This window comes from Diabrotica virgifera, chromosome 6 (genome assembly GCF_917563875.1).
Source record: "Diabrotica virgifera virgifera chromosome 6, PGI_DIABVI_V3a".
In the NCBI taxonomy this organism is placed as follows: domain Eukaryota; kingdom Metazoa; phylum Arthropoda; class Insecta; order Coleoptera; family Chrysomelidae; genus Diabrotica; species Diabrotica virgifera.
This window is the reverse complement of record NC_065448.1, coordinates 55,526,936-55,551,203: the sequence shown is the minus strand read 5'-3', so window position 1 is coordinate 55,551,203 and position 24,268 is coordinate 55,526,936. Positions and strand designations below refer to the sequence as shown.

At 32.4% G+C, this 24,268-nt stretch overlaps 2 protein-coding genes across 6 annotated transcripts in view; both read right to left on the bottom strand.

The window, feature by feature from the left end:
• The window catches only part of LOC114343163 (protein pellino), a 370,712-nt gene that overhangs the window by 86,624 nt on the left and 259,820 nt on the right, over positions 1-24,268 (bottom strand). For all 5 annotated transcript variants that reach the window (XM_050654280.1, XM_050654279.1, XM_028293976.2 and 2 more), the window contains exon 2: positions 18,234-18,329. In XM_050654280.1, the coding sequence (XP_050510237.1) occupies positions 18,234-18,329 (96 nt within the window). The remainder of the gene's footprint in view (positions 1-18,233; positions 18,330-24,268) is intronic.
• LOC126887000 (piggyBac transposable element-derived protein 4-like) lies at positions 127-2,823 on the bottom strand. The gene is made up of 3 exons (XM_050654277.1): positions 2,232-2,823; positions 2,059-2,172; positions 127-1,999 (listed from the first exon to the last, which is right to left on the bottom strand). The coding sequence occupies exons 1-3, from the start codon at positions 2,500-2,502 to the stop codon at positions 417-419; spliced, it is 1,968 nt and encodes a 655-aa protein (XP_050510234.1). The 5' UTR covers positions 2,503-2,823; the 3' UTR covers positions 127-416.

Sequence of the window (24,268 nt, the reverse complement as noted above, 5' to 3'; positions counted from 1 at the left end):
GATTTTTGCATATTAATATAATCTTATTATAAGTTATTAATTATGGTATATTACCCTATTTATTTAAATAATTATACATGAAACTTTAAAAACAAATTTGCAAAAAATTATTTTTAGCGTTTTAACACGTTAAGCCCCGGACCATCATGACATAATTTTTCTGTCAGACCGGAACATTTTTTTAATAATTTTGAAATAAGAATGTGTATAACTATTTATTTCTATTCTAAAATAAAAACAAAATACATTTTTTAAGTAAAAAAACAGCATGTACCAACAGGGTACACACGGTCTATTTATAATTATTTTTGTAATTTGTTTTAATGTTGACCATGTGTGCCATATTGGCTCACACCAGGAAGATAATCAAATACCTTCTCCCTAAGATATTTTAAGTTTAAAAATACAAAAACAATTTATTTTTTCAAAGAACATGTATGAATATTCACAAAACACTTAACACACATATATGCGGTATTAACGGCACATGCCGGACAAAAAGTGTATACCCTTTTGGCATTCTTCATCGCTGATGCTCTTCCTTCACGGTTCGAAAAGTTCTTGTAACATGCTGAACACCTTCCCCTTTTCTCTTTCTCGTCCAACGTATGCAGAGTTGTTAAAGAGTTTTCAGAAGTTGTTAAAGAGTTTTCAGAAGTTGTTTGAGGCATTAAAAGACTTTGAACAATCTGTTCACGGAACTCAGTAATTGAGAGATGTTTGCCAGTAACAGATTTGTAGAGAACTAAAGAGTTCACAAGTGCGGTATTTGTTAGTAATTCCACAGCCAATTTACGATACCACTTCATACTTCGTCGAACAGGGGAATTATATGCAGCCTTTTGATCCGACACATCGATAAAAGATTTTGCAGAATTATAGTCAACAATGGTCGATGGTTTGGGAACAGGTCCACGTTTTGTTTGAACATCTATCATCAAAGGAATATTCTTGGTCGTTAAAAACAAAACGTCCCGTTTATCTTTCCATTTTCCGATAACAACTTTTGTATTACTCTGTAGATACTTCATGTCACCTCTTTTTAATTTTGCATTGACTACCGCTTTGGGATTATGTTTCCTATTGGAACGTAATGTTCCGACTAAATGGGTTTTCCTATTATTTAAATCATGAGCCAAGTCAACACTCGTATAAAAATTATCACTATATAAACTTCTGCCTGTATCTAGAAGCGGTTGCATAAGTTCCATCACCACTCTGGATGCTAACGACTTTTCAGATGGTTGCATCTCTTTTCCACCGTACACTTTAACGGCGTACGTATATCCATCTGCGACGCAAAGTTTAAACAATTTGACTCCATATTTGTGTCTTTTTCCAGGAATGTATTGCAAAAAACTAAGTCTACCACGAAATGGCACCATAGTTTCGTCAATACATAACGATTCTCTAGGAGTACACATTTTCTGAAACTTTTCATTTAGTATTTGTACAAGAGGAGAAATTTTGTAGAGTCTGTTTCCAGGTGGGCAGCTCTCGTTATCTGAAATGTGAAAGAAGTGTAATAATATTTCAAATCGACTTCTACTTATTTCACACATTTTAGAAACTTCATTTTTGTAAAGTAAATTGTTACTCCAATAATTTCTGAGTTTCGGTTTTCTGTCTAACCCCATCCAAATAATGAGAGCCAAAAATCGAAGCAATTCTTTTCTGTCAATTGGTCTCCAGTTACTCATAAGCGAATGTTTCGTTATTGACTCATTTACAATACCAGCGATTATGGTTTGTTCGGCGTATTTATTAGTTTCAGTAACCAACAAATCTTGCACTTGACGGTCGATAAACAGTAGGTAGAAATCTATTGGTTTGTGGTCTGTAAGTTTTGCGAGTTCTTCCTGATTTATTCCTGAAGTAAATGATAGTTCGAACTTATTGAGATCATCTGGATTTGGCACATCGCTCCATGTTATTTTATTTCTTGATACAACATCGTCAATAACAGCTTCCAGGCTAACGTTTGCAGATTCAGCTTTTTCTACAAAGCAAAAAAAAAGTAAACTACAAACAGAATTTGTGCATTCCTAAATAACTTACCTATCCTTCTTGTATCAGCCTCCTTTTGGATACAACTAGGACCTGCAGTTATTTTATTTCTTGATACATCGTCAATAACAGCTTCCAGGCTAACGTTTGCAGATTCAGCTTTTTCTACAAAGCAAAAAAAAAGTAAAGTACAAACCGAATTTGTGCATTCTTAAATAATTTACCTATCCTTCTTGTATCAGCCTCCTTTTGGTTAGAACTAGAACCTGCAGTAAATTCTTTGCAATTTTGTGTTTGTTTGCAAATTTTAGCTTTTTTTCTACGAGACTCATATTCACTACTGTATGAGTCTGAAGAACCATCAGTAACATTTTCATTGTACACTGGATCGGCATCAGAATCATAAAACGTACTTTCAGACATACTACTATCACTAAAGTCACTCTCCTCAGCAAGTCTGCGAAGTTCGTCTTCCGATAGTCCTTTACGGAACATTATCTTATTTTTTAGTTCCACTTTTTAACAAAAAACTGAAGAGAAAATAGTGTTAGCCTCGTTAGACGTTCGAACCGATACTGACTGAAGCATGTTAGAAATTATAACCTAACCTGTTTGTGAACACGTGGTTTAACGGACCAACCTCTGATTTTGTTTACCACAGACCGTTTACACACATTTATACATAAGAAAGCACGGCAAATGCGATCCTCGACGAGCCACGGCATTAGGAACACGACACTTCGCTGTGGCCTGATAGGTACACACGGTCCCAGATAAAACTAGAGTGTGTGCCAGTGTGGTACACATGGGGCTTAACGTGTTAAATAAGCACTATAAAATATCTTATTTTACAGGAGAGGTTGTACTTGTTATCAGTATTAATAAAAAAAAATTAGTCCAAAAATATTTAATATTTTTTGAGATATTGAATTTGTTTATTAAATGTTACTCTATTTTCAATTGCAAAAACGCGGTTGTTGCCAAAGAAATATTCACCTGTATTAAATCTTATTAGTTTTATTTTTATGTATGTTTTCGATAAACGTATTGATAAATTCAAATTTCAATTAAACTTCCCCCTAAAATGACATTTGAAAATTATTAAAATTTGTTTATAATTTGTTTTTTTTAATAACGTCGCGGGGATTAAATATTTTGAAATGCCGTTTCGATAATTGGGTTTCTGGGAATTTTTCACTAATTAACAAATTTTTTTGTCTTTTTTTCCTCTTCTTTTTTTTTCTTGGAGTTATATTACTACGGGCCCTTTTAGGGTTAAGTTTCATTAAGAATGTCGAATCTCTAAGTTATAGATTCTAGACCTAAAAATATTAAGATTGGTCTAAAATCACTTAAATAAAATGTGGCTGGTTACTGAGTTACAGGGTGTTTAATTTAAAAATTAAAAATTATTTTTACCAAGTACTTTCAAACTATTTGACGCATCCTTATCATACTTGTCAGAAAGTGTGAGTACTATACAGTCTACTAAATTGTGACAAATAAAAGTTTCTAGCTACTACCAGAGGCGTACGACAGGGGATAGTTAATGGTTGACCCTTTCCAAATTCTACGTCACTGAGGGAATTACTATTTTAGTGAAATTTTCGATTCTCCAATACTTTATATGTAAATAATATACTCTTTACTGGTAACGATTAAGTCATTAGTTTTCGAGATATTGGACGTTAAAAATGAAACGGCATAGTTATTTTGATTCATTCATTCATTCATTTTAAACTTCCAATATCTCTCAAACTGATGACTTTATCGATACCAATAAAGTTATTTACATACAAAGTATTGGAGAATCGAAAAATTTCGTTAAAATAGTAATTCACTCAGTGGCGTAGAATTTGGGAAGGGTCAATCATTCACTATCCCCTGTCGTACGCCTCTGGCACTAGCTAGAAACGTTTATTAATCACAATTTAGTAGGGTGTATAATAGCCACACTTTCTGCCAAGTATGATAAGGATACGTTAAATAGTTTTAAAGTACTTGGTAACAATAATTTTTAAATTTTTAAATAAACACCCCGTAACCCAGTAAGTAGCCACATTTTATTTAAGAGATTTTAGTTAAATCTTAATATTTTTAGGTCTACAATCTAGATCTCATAGGCTCGACATTCTTAATAAAATTTAACCCTAAAAGGGCCCGTAGTAATATAACTCCAAGGAAAAAAAGAAGAAGAAAAAACGACAAAAAAATTGTGTTAATTAGTAAAAAATTGCCAGGAACCCAATTATCGAAACGGAATTTTAAAATACTTAATCCCCGCGACGTTATTAAAAAAACAAATTTTAAACAAATTTGTATGATTTTCAAATGCCACTTTAGGGGGGAGTTTAATTGAAATTTGAATGTATCCATACAATTATCGACAATATACATAAAAATAAAAATAATGAGATCTTAAGCAGGTGAATATTTCTTTGGCAACAACCGCGTTTTTGCAATTGAAAATATAGTAACATTTAATAAACAACTTCAATATCTCAAAAAATATTAAATATTTTTTGACCAATTTTTTTTTGCTTAATACTGGTAACATGGCGCAACTTAGTCTGTAAAATAAGATATATTATCGTGCTTATTTAAAACGCTAAAAATAATTATTTGCGAATTTGTTTTTTAAGTTTTATATACAATTATTTAAATAAATAGAGGGTCAAATTTAATTTAGTAAGTCTTATGTGAAAGATTTACGCTTCAGCTTTGTAGAAAAAAATCCCATAGACCTTCATTGATAAGTAAATTACCTCAGCAGTTAAAAAAGTATTTTTTTTGCAAAAATGACCCCTTTTTAATTATTTAAACAATGATCCCCTTGTATGATTTGGATACTTTCTTGAAAATATCTTTTGTACCCACCTAAACTTTGATATAACATTTGTTTTAACCTGTACGAATTTACATTTTGACTTTTTTTTATTTTATTAGGCTAATTGGGGAACCGTCTCTTGCTGTCCTTACTACTGTACTTGTCATTCGGCTAGTATAGTCGTTCCATTCTATTATTCTGTTTCTTACCCAGTTATTAATGTTGTCCACCTTGCATCTATGTCGTATATCTGTACTTCTAGATCTGTCCCATAGTATTACCGTCGATGTTTCGAAGGGTTTTCATCTCCACTGTTTCGATCTTTTCGCCCTCTCTGTGTTGGGTTGTGTTTCTTTAAAATCTTTTAAACCGTATTACTATAATTTTCTTTTTCAGTTTTTTGAAGGATTCCATTCTTTCACGGTTTTTGCTCAGATTTTAAAGAACCACTTTGATTGACATGAAATTTAAATACGCATAGGAAACATGTCCAACAAAATAAGTTATATAGCGCGAATATGTGCTCTATCTCAAGGATGAGATATTTAATTTTAACTCAAATCGATAGAGAACTAAACTTCTACCAAGAAATGCTAACAGACTTTTATCGGTTAAGTTTAAGTTAATATTTGAAATTTTTGATTTCCCACACGAAAGACCGAGGAACAGTCGAAACAGTGGAAATAACCTGGCGAACGTGGTCCGAAGAAGTAGTACATTCTTTCACGGTTTTTGCTCTAAATGTTAAAGAACCGCTTGGATTGACATCAAATTTGGCATACGTATAGCTTACATGTCAAAGAAAAAAAGTGATATTGTGCCGATGTGTGCTTTTGACCTGGGGGTGACTTTTACCCCCTCTTGGGGGTGAAAGAATGTATGTCCAAAATAAGTCCGGAAATGGGTCAACTGACTAATTTTAAGTAACTTTTGTTCTATAGAGCTTTTTCGTTAAGTCAATACTTTCGAGTTATTTGCGAGTGAATATGTTCATTTTTCAACACAATAACCACATTTTTAGAGGTCTTTCGCAAATAACTCAAAAAGTAAGTATTTTGTCGAAAAAACGTTCTTAGCAAAAATATAGCCTATAAAAAAGTAAAAAAATGGTGTACGCGTTAGATCTCTGGATCTCGTAGAACCAGAGTTATAGCCAATGAAAAATAGATTCATATTCACCAAATTTCAAATAGAATATTTCGACGTGAAATATCCAAAAAATTAAGCACTTTTTGGGGAAAACCCATTATAACTTTTTTAAAGTGTTTAAAAAAAGCTTTATTTCTGTTTTTACAAAAGGTTTCTAGCATTAAATTTAAGCAAGTTACACTCAAAATAAAGTTGGTCCCTTTTGATTTGCCAAAAAAATTCGGGAAGACCACCCCCTAATTAGCAACTTATTAAATGAAATTAATCGTTACCGCTCCACAAATTATTTTACTTATGTTGTGTGTATATGATATGTAAGTTTCATCGATTCAAAGTGCTTATTTTTGAAAAAATTTGGTTTCAAAGTAAAATTTTTAAAAATAATAATTTTGAAAAATATGCTTTTTTTCAAAATAACTTAAAAATTGTTAGAGATACCAAATATCTCAAAAAACAAAAAAAGTCAGCATTGCTTTTCTGAATATTTCTAAGATTTGGTGTTTCTAAATTTGCATACATTCGTGATCAGTGACTCGTTCAACCCCTTTTAACTATAGCCCTTTCTATAATAAGGACTTTAAACCGATGAAACTTACAGATCATATAAACAATACATACACGAGTCAAGAAACTTGTGAAGTCGTAACGATTAAGTTAATTTAAGATACTAATTAGGGGGTGATGTTCTCGATTTTTTTACCAAAACAAAAAGTGACTAACTTTATTTTGAGCGTAACTTGTTTACTTTTGATGCTAGAAATTTTTTTTATAAAACAAAAATTAAGCTTTTTTTAAACACTTTAAATAAGTTGTAATAAGTTTTCCCCGAAATGTGCTTCATTTTTGGTTATTTCACGTTAAAGTATTCCATTCGGAATTTGACGAATATGAACCTATTTTTCATTAGCTACAACTCTGCTTCTACTAGATACAGAGACGTGATAATATACACCATTTTTTTTTAAATTTTTTACATGCTATATTTTTGCTTAGAATGTTTTTTCGACAAAATACTTGCTATTTGAGTTATTTGCGAAAAACCGTCTAAAAGCGTGGTTATTTTGTTGAGAAAATGAACATATTTACTGCCAAATATCTCGAAAAGTATTGACTTAGTGAAAAAACTCTATAGAACAAAAGTTACTTAAAATTAGCCAGTTTATCCATTTCCTGACTTACTTTGGACGAATATTTTTTCACCCCCAAGAGGGGTAAAAACCACCCCCATGGCAAAAGCACATATCGGCACAATATCACTTTTTTTCTTTGACTTGTTAGCTATGCGTATGCCAAATTTCATGTCAATCCAAGCGGTTCTTTAAAATTCAGAGGTTTTGCAATATTTTACCGTTAAAGAACGGATTAAAGCCGACGACTACCGCACCGCCTAGAAAGGTGATGGCCACCGTTTTCTGTGATTCACAAAGTCTGATCCACACCGACTACCTTAATAAGGGCAAAATGGCCACAGGACTCTACTATGCCGAATTATTGAGCCAATTCGACGTCGAATTGCAGAAAAAATGGGCCCATTTTGGTAAAATATAAAGTGCTCTTCCACGATGACAACGCACCGGCTCACATATCTGCCGTCGCTATGGCCAAGTAGTCGAATTGGGCTACGAACGGCTGCCCCATCCACCGTAATCTCCATATTTGGCCTCATGCGCACTTTTTTCCAAAAAATTATTTTTAAAAATTATTTTGTTTTTTTTTGTGAGCCTGTTTTTTGGGAAATAAATAGCCAGCTTTTCAAAATTTTCGTTTTACTTTTGTAAATCAATTACTTTGAGACCGGCCTTATGTAGGTACATAACATTCCCATAAATACATAAATATGTCCTTTTAGCTTATAATATAACAATATCTGTGAATTGACATTTTTCAGTTTCAAATTGGCCAGTTCAGAGAGAAGATGTTTGCAGAATCAAATATGATTATTTTTAATAAAACAAATAGTGTAGGAAACAGAGGTTGAACCTCGCAAAATGGACACAATAAGTCTGGTTTTATTTTTTTTTCTGTATATCACGGGGTGCTTATTATGAGACTAAAAAAAATTTTTTTTTGCTGTTTGACCCATACGGGCATAGGTATGCTTCATCAATAGGGTTTTTCATAAATATATATGGTTATCGCAACATCCCTGCCGAAACTACCCCTATCCTTGAAAATAAACTGCAGAAACTACCCCTATCCCTTGGCAAGCATATTTTTACGATTTTCTCATTACCTATGCATTTTTTTTAAACAAAGCTTATACAGAATTAAAGACTTCTACACATAAGGTCCGATGCATTTTTCTCGTATAAGCAACCGTTACGGCATAGTGGCGCCGTAAACCTCAGAAATGCTTTGGCGGGCTCCAGTTTTCGTTTTTTTTTTCGTACGTCACCTATTCATTTTATTGATAACGTACTTATGAAAAATAAAAGAACACACTGTCTGCTACACATTATGACCTATGCATATTTTACTTTCTTTGCCCCCTAAATCCACAGTGGTGGCCCAAAATAAATTTTTGATTATTTTCTTTATTAATTCTCCTTTTTTTTTGGGTGGTTCCGGGGAAAATATGGGGGTGCATTATACAAATTTGTAAATAATACTTGTACATGGGTAATTGCTGAAAGTTTTTTTACTCTAGCATAAGCGGTTCCGATGGGATAAAAAGGGGTTTTTTTAAATGTAACACCATGTAATTAAAAAATGGGCAATTGTCCTTAAATAAAACCTATACCAAAAAATCAGCCACGTATTAGTGATTAATTGCAGCAGGCTTTCTTCTTGATTTGCATTGCAAGGGAAAAATATTTTTTTTAAACATCTTTTTTAAAAATTTGTCAACTTTGGGGCGCCACCCCCGCTAAACGGTGGGTAATAGACATATGCTGTCGAGAAATAAATAGTAGGAAATATAGTCCTCTTCATTTTACTATTAAGTAAATTTTTCGCAAACCGTACAGGAAGGGCTACGTTTCGCAAAAACCGCAAATTACCCCCTTTAAAGGGATGAAAAGGGGGGTTCCGAGGCGAAATTTTTTAAGAAAAAGTTAGTCTCATAATAAGCACCCCTTGATATACCAGAAAAAATAAATAAAACCGGACTTGTGTAAATTTTGCGATGTTCAACCTCTGTTTCCTACACTAAAATTATCAGAATGGCAAATAGTTCAGAAAAATAAGGAAAAAAATCCTGTTGGTGACACAACCCCCTCCAGGCCGAAACCAAATTTTTCGAGTAGTATGGTCATCTATAATAATAACCTATATGTTTCCTGCAGCCGATTTTGATGATATACATAGTTATAAACTATAAACAAATGAAGATCAAAAAACGGTAAATTTTCGCTTTTTTCGTCTATTACTAAAAAATTGGGCATTTTAAACAAATTTGAGAGTGAGAAACTCATAAATCGTATAAAAAACTTCAATATTGCGTTCGCTAAATATGTCTATTCTTATTGGTTGCTTAGAAAATTGCAATATAAATCATAAATTTTCAGTTTTTATAAATATTCATAACTTATGTAAAAATTAACTTAGAACGTTCTTATTACACTAAATGGTGAGACTTCTGGTCCTTAAATCATACCCTAAATTTCAAAGCAATTGGTCAAATAGTTTAAAAGTTATTTAATTTGTTTATCCAAAATTAATTTTTTTTTCAACACTGTAAGTCAGAAAATGATGAAGTTACAGTAATATTTTGGATAGTTTATGAAAGAAGAAAATTTACAGTATTAATTACTTTGAAAAAAAAAATGACAAGAAATAATTATAAATATTGCAAAATAATTTTGCAAAAACATGTGAATTAAAAAAATGGGGGGGGGGGCTAACTTTGTCCCTAATTGTCCTAGGACAGTTGTTTTTTTTTTCTAAATGTGTATAAAAATTAAGTCTTTCTAAATATGAAAAAAAAATTTCTACGGGTAATGGTTAAAAAGTTATTCTAATTGTTTATAATGGTAGGGGAGCAAAGTATGCTAAATGTGCAGTCACTCGAGCGCTTTGGGGACCTATTGGGTTGTGAAAAGTAGGTCCTAAAACCAAAAAAAGTTAAGTAAAGTTTTCCATTTTAGTGGGCGCTTGTCATTTTTTAATTTAATTTTCCATTTTCAATAATCGTTTTTTCCGATTATAACGCCATCTATCCATAATTCGAAAAAATGTTTGTAATAAAAGTTATTTATTTTTACGTAAGGAATCCAAATTTGCAATAAAAAATGAGGGCTCCTATTTAAGATTTTAAAGTAACCCCCCACCCCACATCCACGGGGGGACGTGTTTGGTGCCATTCGATTGATTTTTCAAAAATATTGAATAAGTGTATTTTACAGTTTTTCGATCTGATGTTCATTTTGCGAAATATCGAGGGATTAGTATTTAAAATATTAAATTTACCCCCCACCCCTCTCCATGGTGTCGTGTTTGGTATCATTCGATAGATTTTTAAAAAATATTGGGCACATATTTTTTAGTTTTTCGATCTGTCATTCATTTCGCGAAATATTCCCTTTTTTCTTGTGAAACTTTGGGACTCGCCCATTTCCTTACGCCCGGCGCAAATCGTCAGATTTTTGAAATATACACTCTTTTGCAGGTACTTAACTTACCTTATCTTAATCTGACAATTTCGAGTTTTTTTAAGGATAAAATTTTTTTTTCGGGCCCCCTTTAACGAACTCCCCTGTGTTAAGAGCCAATATATGGTAGAGGTACATCTGCAGGGTATCAGGTTTCTCCTTATATGCTAATCTGACGCGCTCGAGTAACTGCAAAAATCCCCGCTTGGGCTCCCCTACCATAAGTAAGCAAAAAATCGACATGTTTTTGCAAAATAATTTTACACTGTTTAAAATTATTTTTTGTCATTTATTTTTAATAAAGGTAGTAGTATAAATGTTCTTCTTTCATAAACTGTCCGAAGTATTATTGTAACCTCATAATTTTCTGACTTATACTGTTGCAAAAAAAATGAATTTGGGATAAACAAATTAAATAACTTTTTTGCACGATTGATCATTTTTGACTGTTTACCGTGACAGATTTTACGTCAGTAGGTGACATTTACTAGCAACTCGACGGTAAGTACTCCAACTCGACGGTAAGTAATTCACTTACCGTCGACTTAAAAAATCTCTAAATTTTAATTTATTTTTTGAAAGAACAAAGAAAACTAACGAATTATTTATTAATATTGAAACTTATGGTACAATTTGTTAAATTATTTTTTGCACGATTGATCATTTTTGACTGTTTACCGTGACAGATTTTACGTCAGTAGGTGACATTTACTAGCAACTCGACGGTAAGTAATCCAACTCGACGGTAAGTACTCCAACTCGACGGTAAGTAATTCACTTACCGTCGAGTTAAAAAATCTCTTAATTTTAATTTATTTTTTGAAAGAATAAAGAAAACTAACGAATTATTTATTAATATTGAAACTTATGGTACAATTTGTTAAATTATTTAATGAAATCCCACTTGTTTGGGCTGTGGTTTCACTTCTAACAGAAACTCCTGCAGAATCGCATACATTAGTAGTATTACTAGTATTGCACAATATTTTTTCGGCAAAATCTATTTTATTTTGAAGAGAATCTTCTACATAGCTTTCTGCCACTGTCGATGAACAACAACCTCCATGACGCTTTAATCCGAGGACATCAACACCTTTATTAGCCAAAAGCGTTGCTGATGTCCTCCTGAACGAATGGCCAATATAGTTCTCGGGATTAGGCAAATTTAAGAATTTGGCAATTTGAGAAGGCCAGCCCCCGATTGTCCCTTTCCCTATTACTTGAGCACAACATTTTCCTTTGGCGTATCTTAAGAACAAATGATTTGATTTTACTTGTAATGGACGAAGTATTATATACTTTTGCAGAATTTCTAAATATGGAATTTTATCGTCTGGTTTATTAACGACTGTAAAAGTACGCTGGATGTTCGTTTTTGTATTGGGTACTTTTACAATCATTAAACCATCGGTTTGTTGGATGTCATTCATAGTAATATTATATAATTCTTCTCTTCTACAGGCACCAGATATTCCCAATATCATTGCGACCTACAAATTATGAAAAACTCTTCATTAGAGTATTTCTTTTACCTAAACTAGCTTATATTACCTTGTGAACTAGACATTCTTCATCCGGTGCTTCCATCAGAAATTTTTCAAATTGCTCCCGTGACGTCTATTACGCCAGATCATCCATTTCATAAGTCCATATTTGGAATAGTTTCATATTTTTTTGCTAATTTTTTGCTAATTTATTACCACAAAAACAAATTTTTTGCTCCACCCCTAACCGAGAAACAATGGTTGATGTAGCGTAATATTACGTCACATCAACGATAGCCATATCTCGCGAACCTAAAGAGCTAGAAAATCGTACTACGCGGCATATTTTTTTGCTAATTTATTGCTGTCGATCTGCATATGCAACATACCCCAACACCACCCCTGCTTCCCTTACAGCTAAACAACACCACCAAAAAACAACGAAAAATCTTGAAAAATGATTTTTGTGATATAGTTGACGGTTGATATTTAATTGCTAATTTTTTGCTGTCATTAGCCGCAAAAAACAATTTTTTTGCTCCACCCCTAACCGAGAAACAATGGTTGATGTAGCGTAATATTACGTCACATCAACGATAGCCATATCTCGCGAACCTAAAGAGCTAGAAAATCGTACGACGCGGCATATTTTTTTGCTAATTTATTGCTGTCGATCTGAATATGCAACATACCCCAAAACCACCCCTGCTTCCCTTACAGCTAAACAACACCCCCAAAAAACAACGAAAAATCTTGAAAAATGATTTTTGTGATATAGTTGACGATTGATATTTAATTGCTTATTTTTTGCTGTCATTAGCCGTAAAAAACAATTTTTTTGCTCCACCCCTAACTGAGAAACAATGGTTGATGTAGCTTAATATTATGTCACATCATCGATAGCCATATCTCGCGAACCTAAATAGCTAGAAAATCGTACGACACGGCATATTTTTTTGCTAATTTATTGCTATCTGAATATGCAACATACCCCAAAACCACCCCTGCTTCCCTTACAGCTAAACAACACCCCCAAAAAACAACGAAAAATCTTGAAAAATGATTTTTGTGATATAGTTGACGGTTGAGATTTAATTGCTAATTTTTTACTGTCATTAGCCGTAAAAAACAATTTTTTTGCTCCACCCCTAACTGACAAACAATGGTTGATGTAGCTTAATATTATGTCACATCATCGATAGCCATATCTCGCGAACCTAAAGAGCTAGAAAATCGTACGACGCGGCATATTTTTTTGCTAATTTATTGCTGTCGATCTGAATATGCAACATACACCAAAACCACCCCTGCTTCCCTCGAACATTGATAAATGCTCAAAAATTTTTTAACAACTTTCTCAAGTTTGTTGCTTACAGGCAACAGACCTCCGCCTACAGCGTCGGTCTGTTTCCAAGCAACAAGCTTTCGAAATCTGTTATAAAATTTTTTCGAACAATAGGGAACTTGCACAATTTTTTTTTATTACATAATAATGTTCAGTTTTGTTTAAAAATGAGATTTCCAAAATTTCACGCTTCAAAAACTCGTAATAACTTAGAAATACATATTTAAAGTCTTCAGCGGTATAAAATAGTTCAAACGGCACGTGACGTCACATAGTTTTGCATTAGTTTTTATTATGGTTATATTTCGCTGTGTCTAGGTACACGCTAACGTGTACGCCAATAAAAAAAGTTAGGTATGAAAAAAATACACGCGAATTAAACTTCATCAAGCCAGTGACGTCATTATTTAGCGTGCGCAGTGACTGTATATTTTGATACAAGATATTTTGATATGTTTAGTGTTTGTTTGATATAAAAATATTTGTTAAAGGAAGGGAAGCAGAACTATCCAGATGTTTTAAACTTAATTGTAATAAATCAATGTATATATAAAAGTATATATTTAGGTTAGCAAAATAAATATATGTATTCAGTTGACATAACACGTACAAAATATTGTTAAAATAATTTTTATACGTAAGTTAATTATTATAATCAACTATTCTAAATGGGAAATAATTTGGGAAATACGTTTTGGGGTATGTTGCATATTCAGATCGACAGCAATAAATTAGCAAAAAAATATGCCGCGTCGTACGATTTTCTAGCTCTTTAGGTTCGCGAGATATGGCTATCGATGATGTGACATAATATTAAGCTACATCAACCATTGTTTCTCAGTTAGGGGTGGAGCAAAAAATTTGTTTTTTACGGCTAATGACAGCAAAAAATTAGCAATTAAATATCAACAGTCAACTATATCACAAAAATCATTTTTCAAGATTTTTCGTTGTTTTTTGGGGGTGTTGTTTAGCTGTAAGGGAAGCAGGGGTGGTTTTGGGGTATGTTGCATATTCAGATCGACAGCAATAAATTAGCAAAAAAATATGCCGCGTCGTACGATTTTCTAACTCTTTAGGTTCGCGAGATATGGCTATCGATGATGTGACATAATATTAAGATACTTCAACCATTGTTTCTCAGTTAGGGGTGGAGCAAAAAAATTGTTTTTTGCGGCTAATGACAGCAAAAAATTAGCAATTAAATATCAACCGTCAACTATATCACAAAAATCATTTTTCAAGATTTTTCGTTGTTTTTTGGGGGTGTTGTTTAGCTGTAAGGGAAGCAGGGGTGGTTTTGGGGTATGTTGCATATGCAGATCGACAGCAATAAATTAGCAAAAAAATATGCCGCGTAGTACGATTTTCTAGCTCTTTAGGTTCGCGAGATATGGCTATCGTTGATGTGACGTAATATTAAGCTACATCAACCATTGTTTCTCAGTTAGGGGTGAAGCAAAAAAATTGTTTTTTGCGGCTAATGACAGCAAAAAATTAGCAATTAAATAGCAACTGTCAACTATATCACAAAAATCATTTTTCAAGATTTTTCGTTGTTTTTTGGGTGTTGTTTAGCTGTAAGGGAAGCAGGGGTGGTTTTAAGGTATGTTGCGTATGCAGATCGACAGCAATAAATTAGCAAAAAAATATGCCGCGTCGTACGATTTTCTAGCTCTTTAGGTTCGCGAGATATGGCTATCGATGAGGTGACATAATATTAAGCTACATCAACCATTGTTTGTCAGTTAGGGGTGGAGCAAAAAAATTGTTTTTTACGGCTAATGACAGCAAAAAATTAGCAATTAAATCTCAACCGTCAACTATATCACAAAAATCATTTTTCAAGATTTTTCGTTGTTTTTTGGGGGTGTTGTTTAGCTGTAAGGGAAGCAGGGGTGGTTTTGGGGTATGTTGCATATTCAGATCGACAGCAATAAATTAGCAAAAAAATATGCCGCGTCGTACGATTTTCGAGCTCTTTAGGTTCGCGAGATATGGCTATCGTTGATGTGACGTAATATTACGCTACATCAACCATTGTTTCTCGGTTAGGGGTGGAGCAAAAAAATTGTTTTTTGCGGCTAATGGCAGCAAAAAATTAGCAATTAAATATCAACCGTCAACTATATCACAAAAATCATTTTTCAAGATTTTTCTTTGTTTTTTGGGGGTGTTGTTTAGCTGTAAGGGAAGCAGGGGTGGTGTTGGGGTATGTTGCATATGCAGATCGACAGCAATAAATTAGCAAAAAAAATATGCCGCGTAGTACGATTTTCTAGCTCTTTAGGTTCGCGAGATATGGCTATCGTTGATGTGACGTAATATTACGCTACATCAACCATTGTTTCTCGGTTAGGGGTGGAGCAAAAAATTTGTTTTTGTGGTAATAAATTAGCAAAAAATTAGCAAAAAAATATGAAACTATTCCAAATATGGACTTATGAAATGGATGATCTGGCGTAATAGACGTGCTCCCGTGTAAAAATGCTCGCTTTCTTAGGCCTATAGCCAACATTTTTTTCTTCAAATACGCGATCAAAGTTGAAAACTTGGAAATATCAATGCCATCATAAAGAAAAACGGTGGATTTAATCATTGAATATTCTGCCCAGAGGCTTCCAGGAGCTTTCAACTGCATATGTCTTTGAACGAAATATGCCAATAGAGTCTTTTCTTCGATTCTTAAATTCTTGCCTTCGCACCATTTTTTAAAACTTTGGTAGGTATTTTGATAACGGATTTTGGATTTTTCGGGAATAATTGCGGAACACCCTTCTTCCCAAGCCCGTTCAATTTCTTCAAATTCACTTTCGCTCATATTTTAATTTATAATAATCAAAATTGTACTTAAAATTATTGACAACTAAATAAAACCTCAATTCTCCATTGTTGTTATGCACCCTAGTTACTACCTAACAACCAAAGTATCTATCTTGATAAAATGATATGAATGAAACTAGTCAATATGACGAAAATGTTTAATTTTATAATTTATAATGGTATCAATCGTGCAAAAAACGTTATAAGCATGTCGAACGTTAAGGGTTACCGATCTCAGACAATAATTGGAGTTGTCGCTCCGCTCCTCCTCAAAACAATTGTCTTCGATCGGTATAAAACCCTTACCGTTCTCCATACTTAATATACTATTAAACTATTTGACCAATTGCTTTGAAATTTAAAATATAATTTAAGTACAAGAAGTCTCGGCATTCCGTGTAATAAGAAGATTCTAAGTTAATTTTTACCTAAGTTATGAATATTTATAAAAACTCAAAATTTATTATTTATTTTGCAATTTTCTAAGCAACCAATAAGGATGGACATATTAAGCGGACGCCATATTGAAATTTTTTAGACGATTTATGGGTTTCTTTCTCTCAAATTTGTTTAAAATGCTTAACTTTTTGGTTAGAGACGAAAAAAGCGAAAAACCGTTTTTTGATCTTAATTTGTTTATAACTATGTATATCATCAAAATCGGCTGCAGGAAACATATAGGTTATTATTATAGATGTCCATACTACTCAAAAAATTTGGTTTCGGCCTGGAGGGTGATGTGTCACGAGAAAAATCTTATTTCTCTGGACTAAAAATAATATTTTAGACTGATCAGTTTAAAATATTACTTTAGACTGATCTCTATCTGATATCAGACTCGCGTCAGAATGTTAGGAGGTTTCGGAAATGGTTGGAGGAGAATATCACAACAGAAGATAATCGCAATCATTTTATTGTCCTGTAAGTTCTTCCAATAAAAAAAAATTAGTGATTATAGTGCCGAAATGTTTAAATATTATTTGGTTAGACCTAGACTATTGACCAATTTCCTAATTTCTGCATTTTATACCGATACTTACAAGTTACTTACATACCTACCTATTTAATTTAATAATAAACGGTTTACTATTCTTTGTCTTGTAATCCAGGATGCTTCTTTTATACTTATAAAACACTGCTAATTTCTTCTAACGGAAATTATTTGAGAAAGTACAGCTACTTATCTTGGTAAAAAAATTAGCATGCAATACAATGCTTGTCATTGAGGTTAGACTAGAACCTATTTCCAGTGACCTACTTCCTAAATAGATACTTTACACGAATATTGGTACATAAAAAATTGCTACTGTAAACATTTAATAGGAAAACTTTAAATTTTAACCGAATATATTTAATTATAGTATAAACATATGTGAAGGATATGGTTATTTTGAAATACCTCATACAACGCAATGCGACAATTTATTAAACACAACTGGCGAGCAATAAGTATTATTATGTAATTCAAAAAAGACAAACTACAAAAGATCCAAACGAATAACTGAGCATACTAGATCCGGACATTTAGGAAAAATTTTTTAAATGCATTGACTTTTTGATTATTGATATGATTATTCGATGGTTTTTGGGGACGCTGGACATAAATACGCCATCAGAATCTAGTTAGGGAATGGCACAACCATCAATTTTGAATGGTATACAACTGTTTGTTTGCCAGAAGTGATTGACGAACTCCGCAAAAACACAACTGTAATTGTCGCATCCTTTTGCATCAGGACAATGCCAGCTTTCACGCCTGATTTAACACCATGTGATTTCTTTGCTTTCTCAAGAATCAAAAACAAACTTATTGGTAAACGTTTTACCGCCAAAGATGCCAGATGAGTCATAAAAAAATCTCATTTCTGAGATACCTACTTCGCATGCAAAAGTCTATTGACTAAAGGAGAGTAGATACTTTGACACGCAAAAAACTGATTTTTTTCCAAAAAATATGTGTTCATTCTATTTTTGTAGCACTCGTAACAAGTAACAATAAATTAGCTTACCCTAAAATGACTAGTTCTCCATATTTAACAAGTTTTGGTTTTTCTGAATTGGCACTCTCCGTTTCCTCTAAAATGGGAGATTCGGTGCCATCCGATCTGAAATTGAATAAAACCTATTAGATAACAGTGAACAATCTGAATAGTTTTAAATAATATTATTTCAGGTGAAAAATTAAGGTTTCACTTTTTTTAACCGTAAAAAAGGAAACCATAAATATTTTAATGTTAAATTAGTTTTTAATAAAAAAAATAAAAACCGTTATTGAGAGAGTAATATCAGGAATTTTTTTGGTGCATCCCTCTTTATAGATGTGAAAAGGGGCAGTGACAGTGAGCACGTATTTCCATTTTGTAACTCCTTATATCTAGTGTACGATTACAGGGAGATAATATAAAGAAGAGAAAAAAATGAAGTAAGTGTTCATAACTGTACCAAAATCTAACATTGAGAAATGTAACTATGCATCATTTTTTTCCTCTCTGGCCATTCATATCTAACCTACGCAAAGTGAAATCATTTTTTTCCATCTGTACACCCCATGGTACGGGATGCATACAACAGTTAAACAGGAGAATAGGACTGACATGAGCGACTGAGGGAAGTGTTTAGATTATAGACGGAGAGGCAGCGCCGAAAAATCTCTCTGAATTTACTAAAGCTAGTTTGTTCACAGTTGATTACCGTGATTATGTAGAGAAATATAAAAGAGAGAAATAATAAAGTTCATTAGAGTTCCAGAAAAACGGAAGATCTGGTAACAATGTAATTAGAACTATAATATCGACCGCATTAGAAAACCCCTACCTACCAAAATCTATAAAAATCGTGCAAGCCGTTTTCGAGATAATTGAGAGTTTCCATACATAAAACTCACTCTGTATGTTCCCTGCAAATAAAAACACAAAGGTAATTACAATATTATCTCGTAATTACTTACAAACTATACGTTCTTCACGTGACATTAAAAAACCGACCCAGTGTATTGTTAATATTCTTTTTGTAATAATTGTACCGACTGATATAAACACTAATATTGTTTGGTACACAAGGATTGTTAAGTTTATGATACTTATTACAATATAGATAAAATGTCAAATTATATGGATGCTCCAATTTTATTGTTCATCAAGAAAATGAAAAAGATAACAGTGATATGTACATAAAAACATACTCGGTAATAAAAATAGTTAGATCTAAACTGTATTTTATTTATTTATTTCGTGTATGAACTAAATTGGTCACAAATCTTACAGTTTAATTTAAAATAATTAAAAATTAAAATTAAAGTATAGCACATAATAAATGAAATGCATTCAAATATATGCAAGTCCCTATAGTAGGTGGGGAAAGTATGCTAAATTTGCAATCACTCCAGCGTTATGGGGACCCATTTTTTTGTGATTATTAGGTCCTAAAACCAAAAAAAGTAAGTAAAGTTTTCCATTTTAGTGGGGACTTACCCATTTTTTAATTAATTTTCCATTTCCAACAACCGTTTTTTCCGATTATAGCGCCATCTATCCATAATTCGAAAAAAAATGACTCGAATAAAAGTTGCTTATTTTTACGTAAAGAATACAAATCTGCCATAAAAATTTGGGGCTCATATTTAAGATTTTATAGTAACGCCCCACCCCACCTCCGTGGGGGGTCGTGTTTGGTACAATTCGATAGACTTTTTAAAAATATTGAGTGTATTTTGCAGTTTTTCGATCTGATGTTCATTTCGCGAAATATCGCGGTCTTCGTGTTTAAAATTTAAATTTACCCCCCACCCTTCTCTGTGGGGGGTCATGTTTGGTATCATTCGATAAATTTTTGAAAAATATTGAACACGTATTTTTTGGTTTTTTAATCTGACGTTCATTTCGCGAAATATTCGCTTTTTTTGTGAATCTATGTGACTCGCCCATTTCCTTACGTCCCACTCAAATCGTGAGATTTTTGAAATATACACTATTTTGCATGTACCTAACTTACCTTATTAGTCTAGTAAAATAAAATTACACTACATGTAAATCAAAATGTAAATTCGTACAGGTTGAAACAAATTTTATATCAAAGTTTAGGTGGGTACAAAAGATATTTTCAAGAAAGTATCCAAATCATACAAGGGGATCATTGTTTAAATAATTAAAAGGGTCATTTTTGCAAAAAAATTACTTTTTTAACTGCTTAGGTCATTCAATAACTAATGAAGGTCTATAGGATTGTTTTCTGTAAAGTTGAAGGGTAAATCTTTCACATAAGCCTTACTAAATTAAATTTGACCCCCTATTTATTCAAATAATTATACATAAAACTTTAAAAACAAATTTGCAAAAAATTATTTTTAGCGTTTTAAATAAGCACTATAAGATATCTTATTTTACAGGATAAGTTGTGCTATGTTATCAGTATTAAGCAAAAAAAAATTGGTCGAAAAATATTTAATATTTTTTGAGATGTTGAATTTGTTTATTAAATGTTACTATATTTTCAATTGCAAAAACGCGGTTGTTGCCAAAGAAATATTCACCTGTATTAAATCTTAGTATTTTTATTTTTATGTATATTTTCGATAAATGTATTGTTAAATTTAAATTTCAATTAAACTGCCCCCTAAAATTGCATTTGAAAATAATTCAAATTTGTTTATAATTTGTTGTTTTAACAACGTCGCGGTGATTAAATATTTTGAAATGCCGTTTCGATAATTGGGTTCCTGGGAATTTTTCACTAATTAACAAATTTTTTTGTCTTTTTTTCCTCTTTTTTTTTCTTCTTGGCATTGTATTACTACGGGCCCTTTTTGGGTTAAGTTTCATTAAGAATGTCGAATCTCTAAGTTGTAGATTCTAGACCTAAAAATATCTAGATTGGTCTAAAATCACTTAAATAAAATGTGGCTACTTACTGAGTTACAGGGTTTTTTATTTAAAAATTTAAAAATTATTTTCACCAAGTACTTTCAAACTATTTGACGTATCCTTATCATACTTTACAGAAAGTGTGGGTACTATACAGTCTACTAAATTGTGATAAATAAAAGTTTCTAGCTACCACCAGAGGCGTACGACAGGGGCCAGTTAATGGTTGACCCTTCCCAAATTCTACGCCACTGAGGGAATTACTATTTTAGCGAAATTTTTCGATTCTCCAATACTTTATATGTAAATAATACACTCTTTACTGGTAATGGTTAGGTCATTAGTTTTCGAGATATTGGACGTTAAAAATGAAACGGCATAGTTATTTTGATTCATTCATTCATTCATTTTAAACTTCCAATGTCTCTCAAACTGATGACTTTATCAATACCAATAAAGTTATTTACATACAAAGTATTGGAGAATCGAAAAATTTCGCTACAATAGTAATTCACTCAGTGGCGTAGAATTTGGGAAGGGTCAATCATTCACTATCCCCTGTCGTACGTCTCTGGCACTAGCTAGAAACGTTTATTAATCACAATTTAATAGGGTGTATAATAGCCACACTTTCTGCCAAGTATGATAAGGATACGTCAAATAGTTTTAAAGTACTTGGTAAAAATAATTTTTAAATTTTTAAATAAAACACCCACTCAGTAAGTAGCCACATTTTATTTAAAAGATTTTAGTTAAATCTTAATATTTTTAGGTCTAGAATCTACAACTCAGAGATTCGAAATTCTTAATAAAATTAACCCTAAAAGAGCCCGTAGTAATATAACTCCATGAAGAAAAAGAAGAAGAAAAAAAGACAAAAAAATTTTGTTAATTAGTAAAAAAATCCCAGGAACCCAATGATCGAAACGGCATTTCAAAATACTTAATCCCCGCGACGTTATTAAAAAAACAATTTATAAACAAATTTGAATAATTTTTAAATGCCATTTTAGGGGGGAGTTTACCAGAAATTTGAATTTATCAATACATTTATCGAAAATATACATAAAAATACAAATATTGAGATCTTAGGCAGGTGAATATTTCTTTGGCAACAACCGCGTTTTTTCAATTGAAAATATAGTAACATTTAATAAACAAATTCAATATCTCAAAAACTATTAAATATTTTTCGACAAATTTTTTTTGCTTGGTACTGGTAACATAGCGCAACTTAGTCTGTAAAATAAGATATTTTATCGTGCTTATTTAAAACGCTAAAAATAATTTTTTGCAAATTTGTTTTTAATTATTTAAATAAATGGGGGTCAAATTTAATTTAGTAAGTCTTATGAGAAATATTTACTCTTCAACTTTGCGGAAAAAAATCCTATAGACCTTCGTTGGTAATTGAATGACCTCAGCAGTTAAAAAAGTATTTTTTTTGCAAAAATGACCCCTTTTTAATTATTTAAACAATGATCCCCTTGTATGATTTGGATACTTTCTTGAAAATATCTTTTGTACCCACCTAAACTTTGATATACAATTTGTTTTAACCTGTACGAATTTACATATTGACTTTTTTTATTTTATTAGGCTTAATCTTAATCGGACAATTTCGAGTTTTTCTAATGATAGATTTTTTTTCGAGCCCCCCTTAACGAACTCCCCTGTGTTAAGAGCCAATATATGGTAGAGGTACATCTGCAGGGTACCAGGTTTCTCCCCATATGATAGTTTGACGCGATCGAGTAACTGCAAAAATCCCCGCTTGGGCTCCCCTACCACTACAAAAATGCATTAAAACAATAAAACAATGATAAAACTGTCATATTTCGTTTAACCAGTGGTTGACATATTTTATTAAGCTATTGCTACGTCGAGTCGTTACATTCCATTAAGTGTGCATCAAAGCATTCTCTCCCATGATTACGAAATGACACTGCAGTAGATGTCCCGTTGAATGAATCACATATGCATAGCAGACAGACATTCTCCTCAATGTATATCCAGGATAGAATAGAATAGAATACTTTATTTGTCCTGCAAGATCATTTACATGATATAGGATACGTCAGTATATAATATTTTGTTTGGATCTTCCGATACCTGTAGACACAGTCTATTCAGCGTTTTCGATCTTTGTCAGTCAAGTTGGGCACCTCTTGGGAGTACTTCTGAGCTATTTGTCATAAAGTCCTCGAAATGTAAACTCAAATTTTTTTGCATCCCACATGTTGGGAATTTAAATACCTTACCTTAGGGCATTATTCCTAAGGCATTTTAAGTAAATATGCATCTGTAAAGCATACATTTTATATTTGAAGGGTTATTACCCCTATATTTCTTTGGTGGCTCAGCTAGCATCCAGACTGTCTTACACTGATGATGATTTTGTAATAAAATCGAAAACGTTTTGTTCTGATGTAGCCCTTTAGGGATTTTAATAAATTTTATACCTTTTACAAAGGATTTATTCCAATTTTTGTGATTGATGGTATACAGCCAACTACAGGAAAACTTTTCTTTCCTTGTGGATTCTATTTGTCATATTTCCTGTTTGTTGCTCTTCCCAAATTATGGATCTCGTGGCTTTGCATTGTGAGATAATGGCTCTCCTGTGTTAATGAATTGTCTTCTAGATTTATGTCGTTTATGTATAGAAATATGGCCGAATACGGGATGGATATGGTCGTTTATCTATAGTTCGTTCTGCCGTGCTGTGTCTTTTCCTTGTTAAAAGTTCTTTCAACTCTTGTTGGCTTCAGGCAGCCCGCAGTGATTCGATATGAGTTATTTATTACACTGTCTCTTTTATAAGTGTGTCTTGATCGTTCCCAAACGGAGCAAGCATATTCTGCAGTTGATACGTAGAGTGTTAGCGCTGTTGTTCATAACACTCCATCTCATCTGGATTTGTATTTTGGATTGTAGCATATTATTTCTAGCTTGGGTCTTAGCTTTAGTATTTTCAATGTACTGCTTGTAGTTCAATGTTCTATCTAGAGTAATTCCCAGGTACTTGGGGAATGGACAATGTCACAATGTGTATTTAAAATCTTGGAATAAAGTACAACTCTAAAGAATACTATACTAAAATCACAATAAAGATGTATTAGAAATAAACAAACCAAGACACGTTGAACGTTATGAGAAGCACTCCCGAATCATGATTTACAATG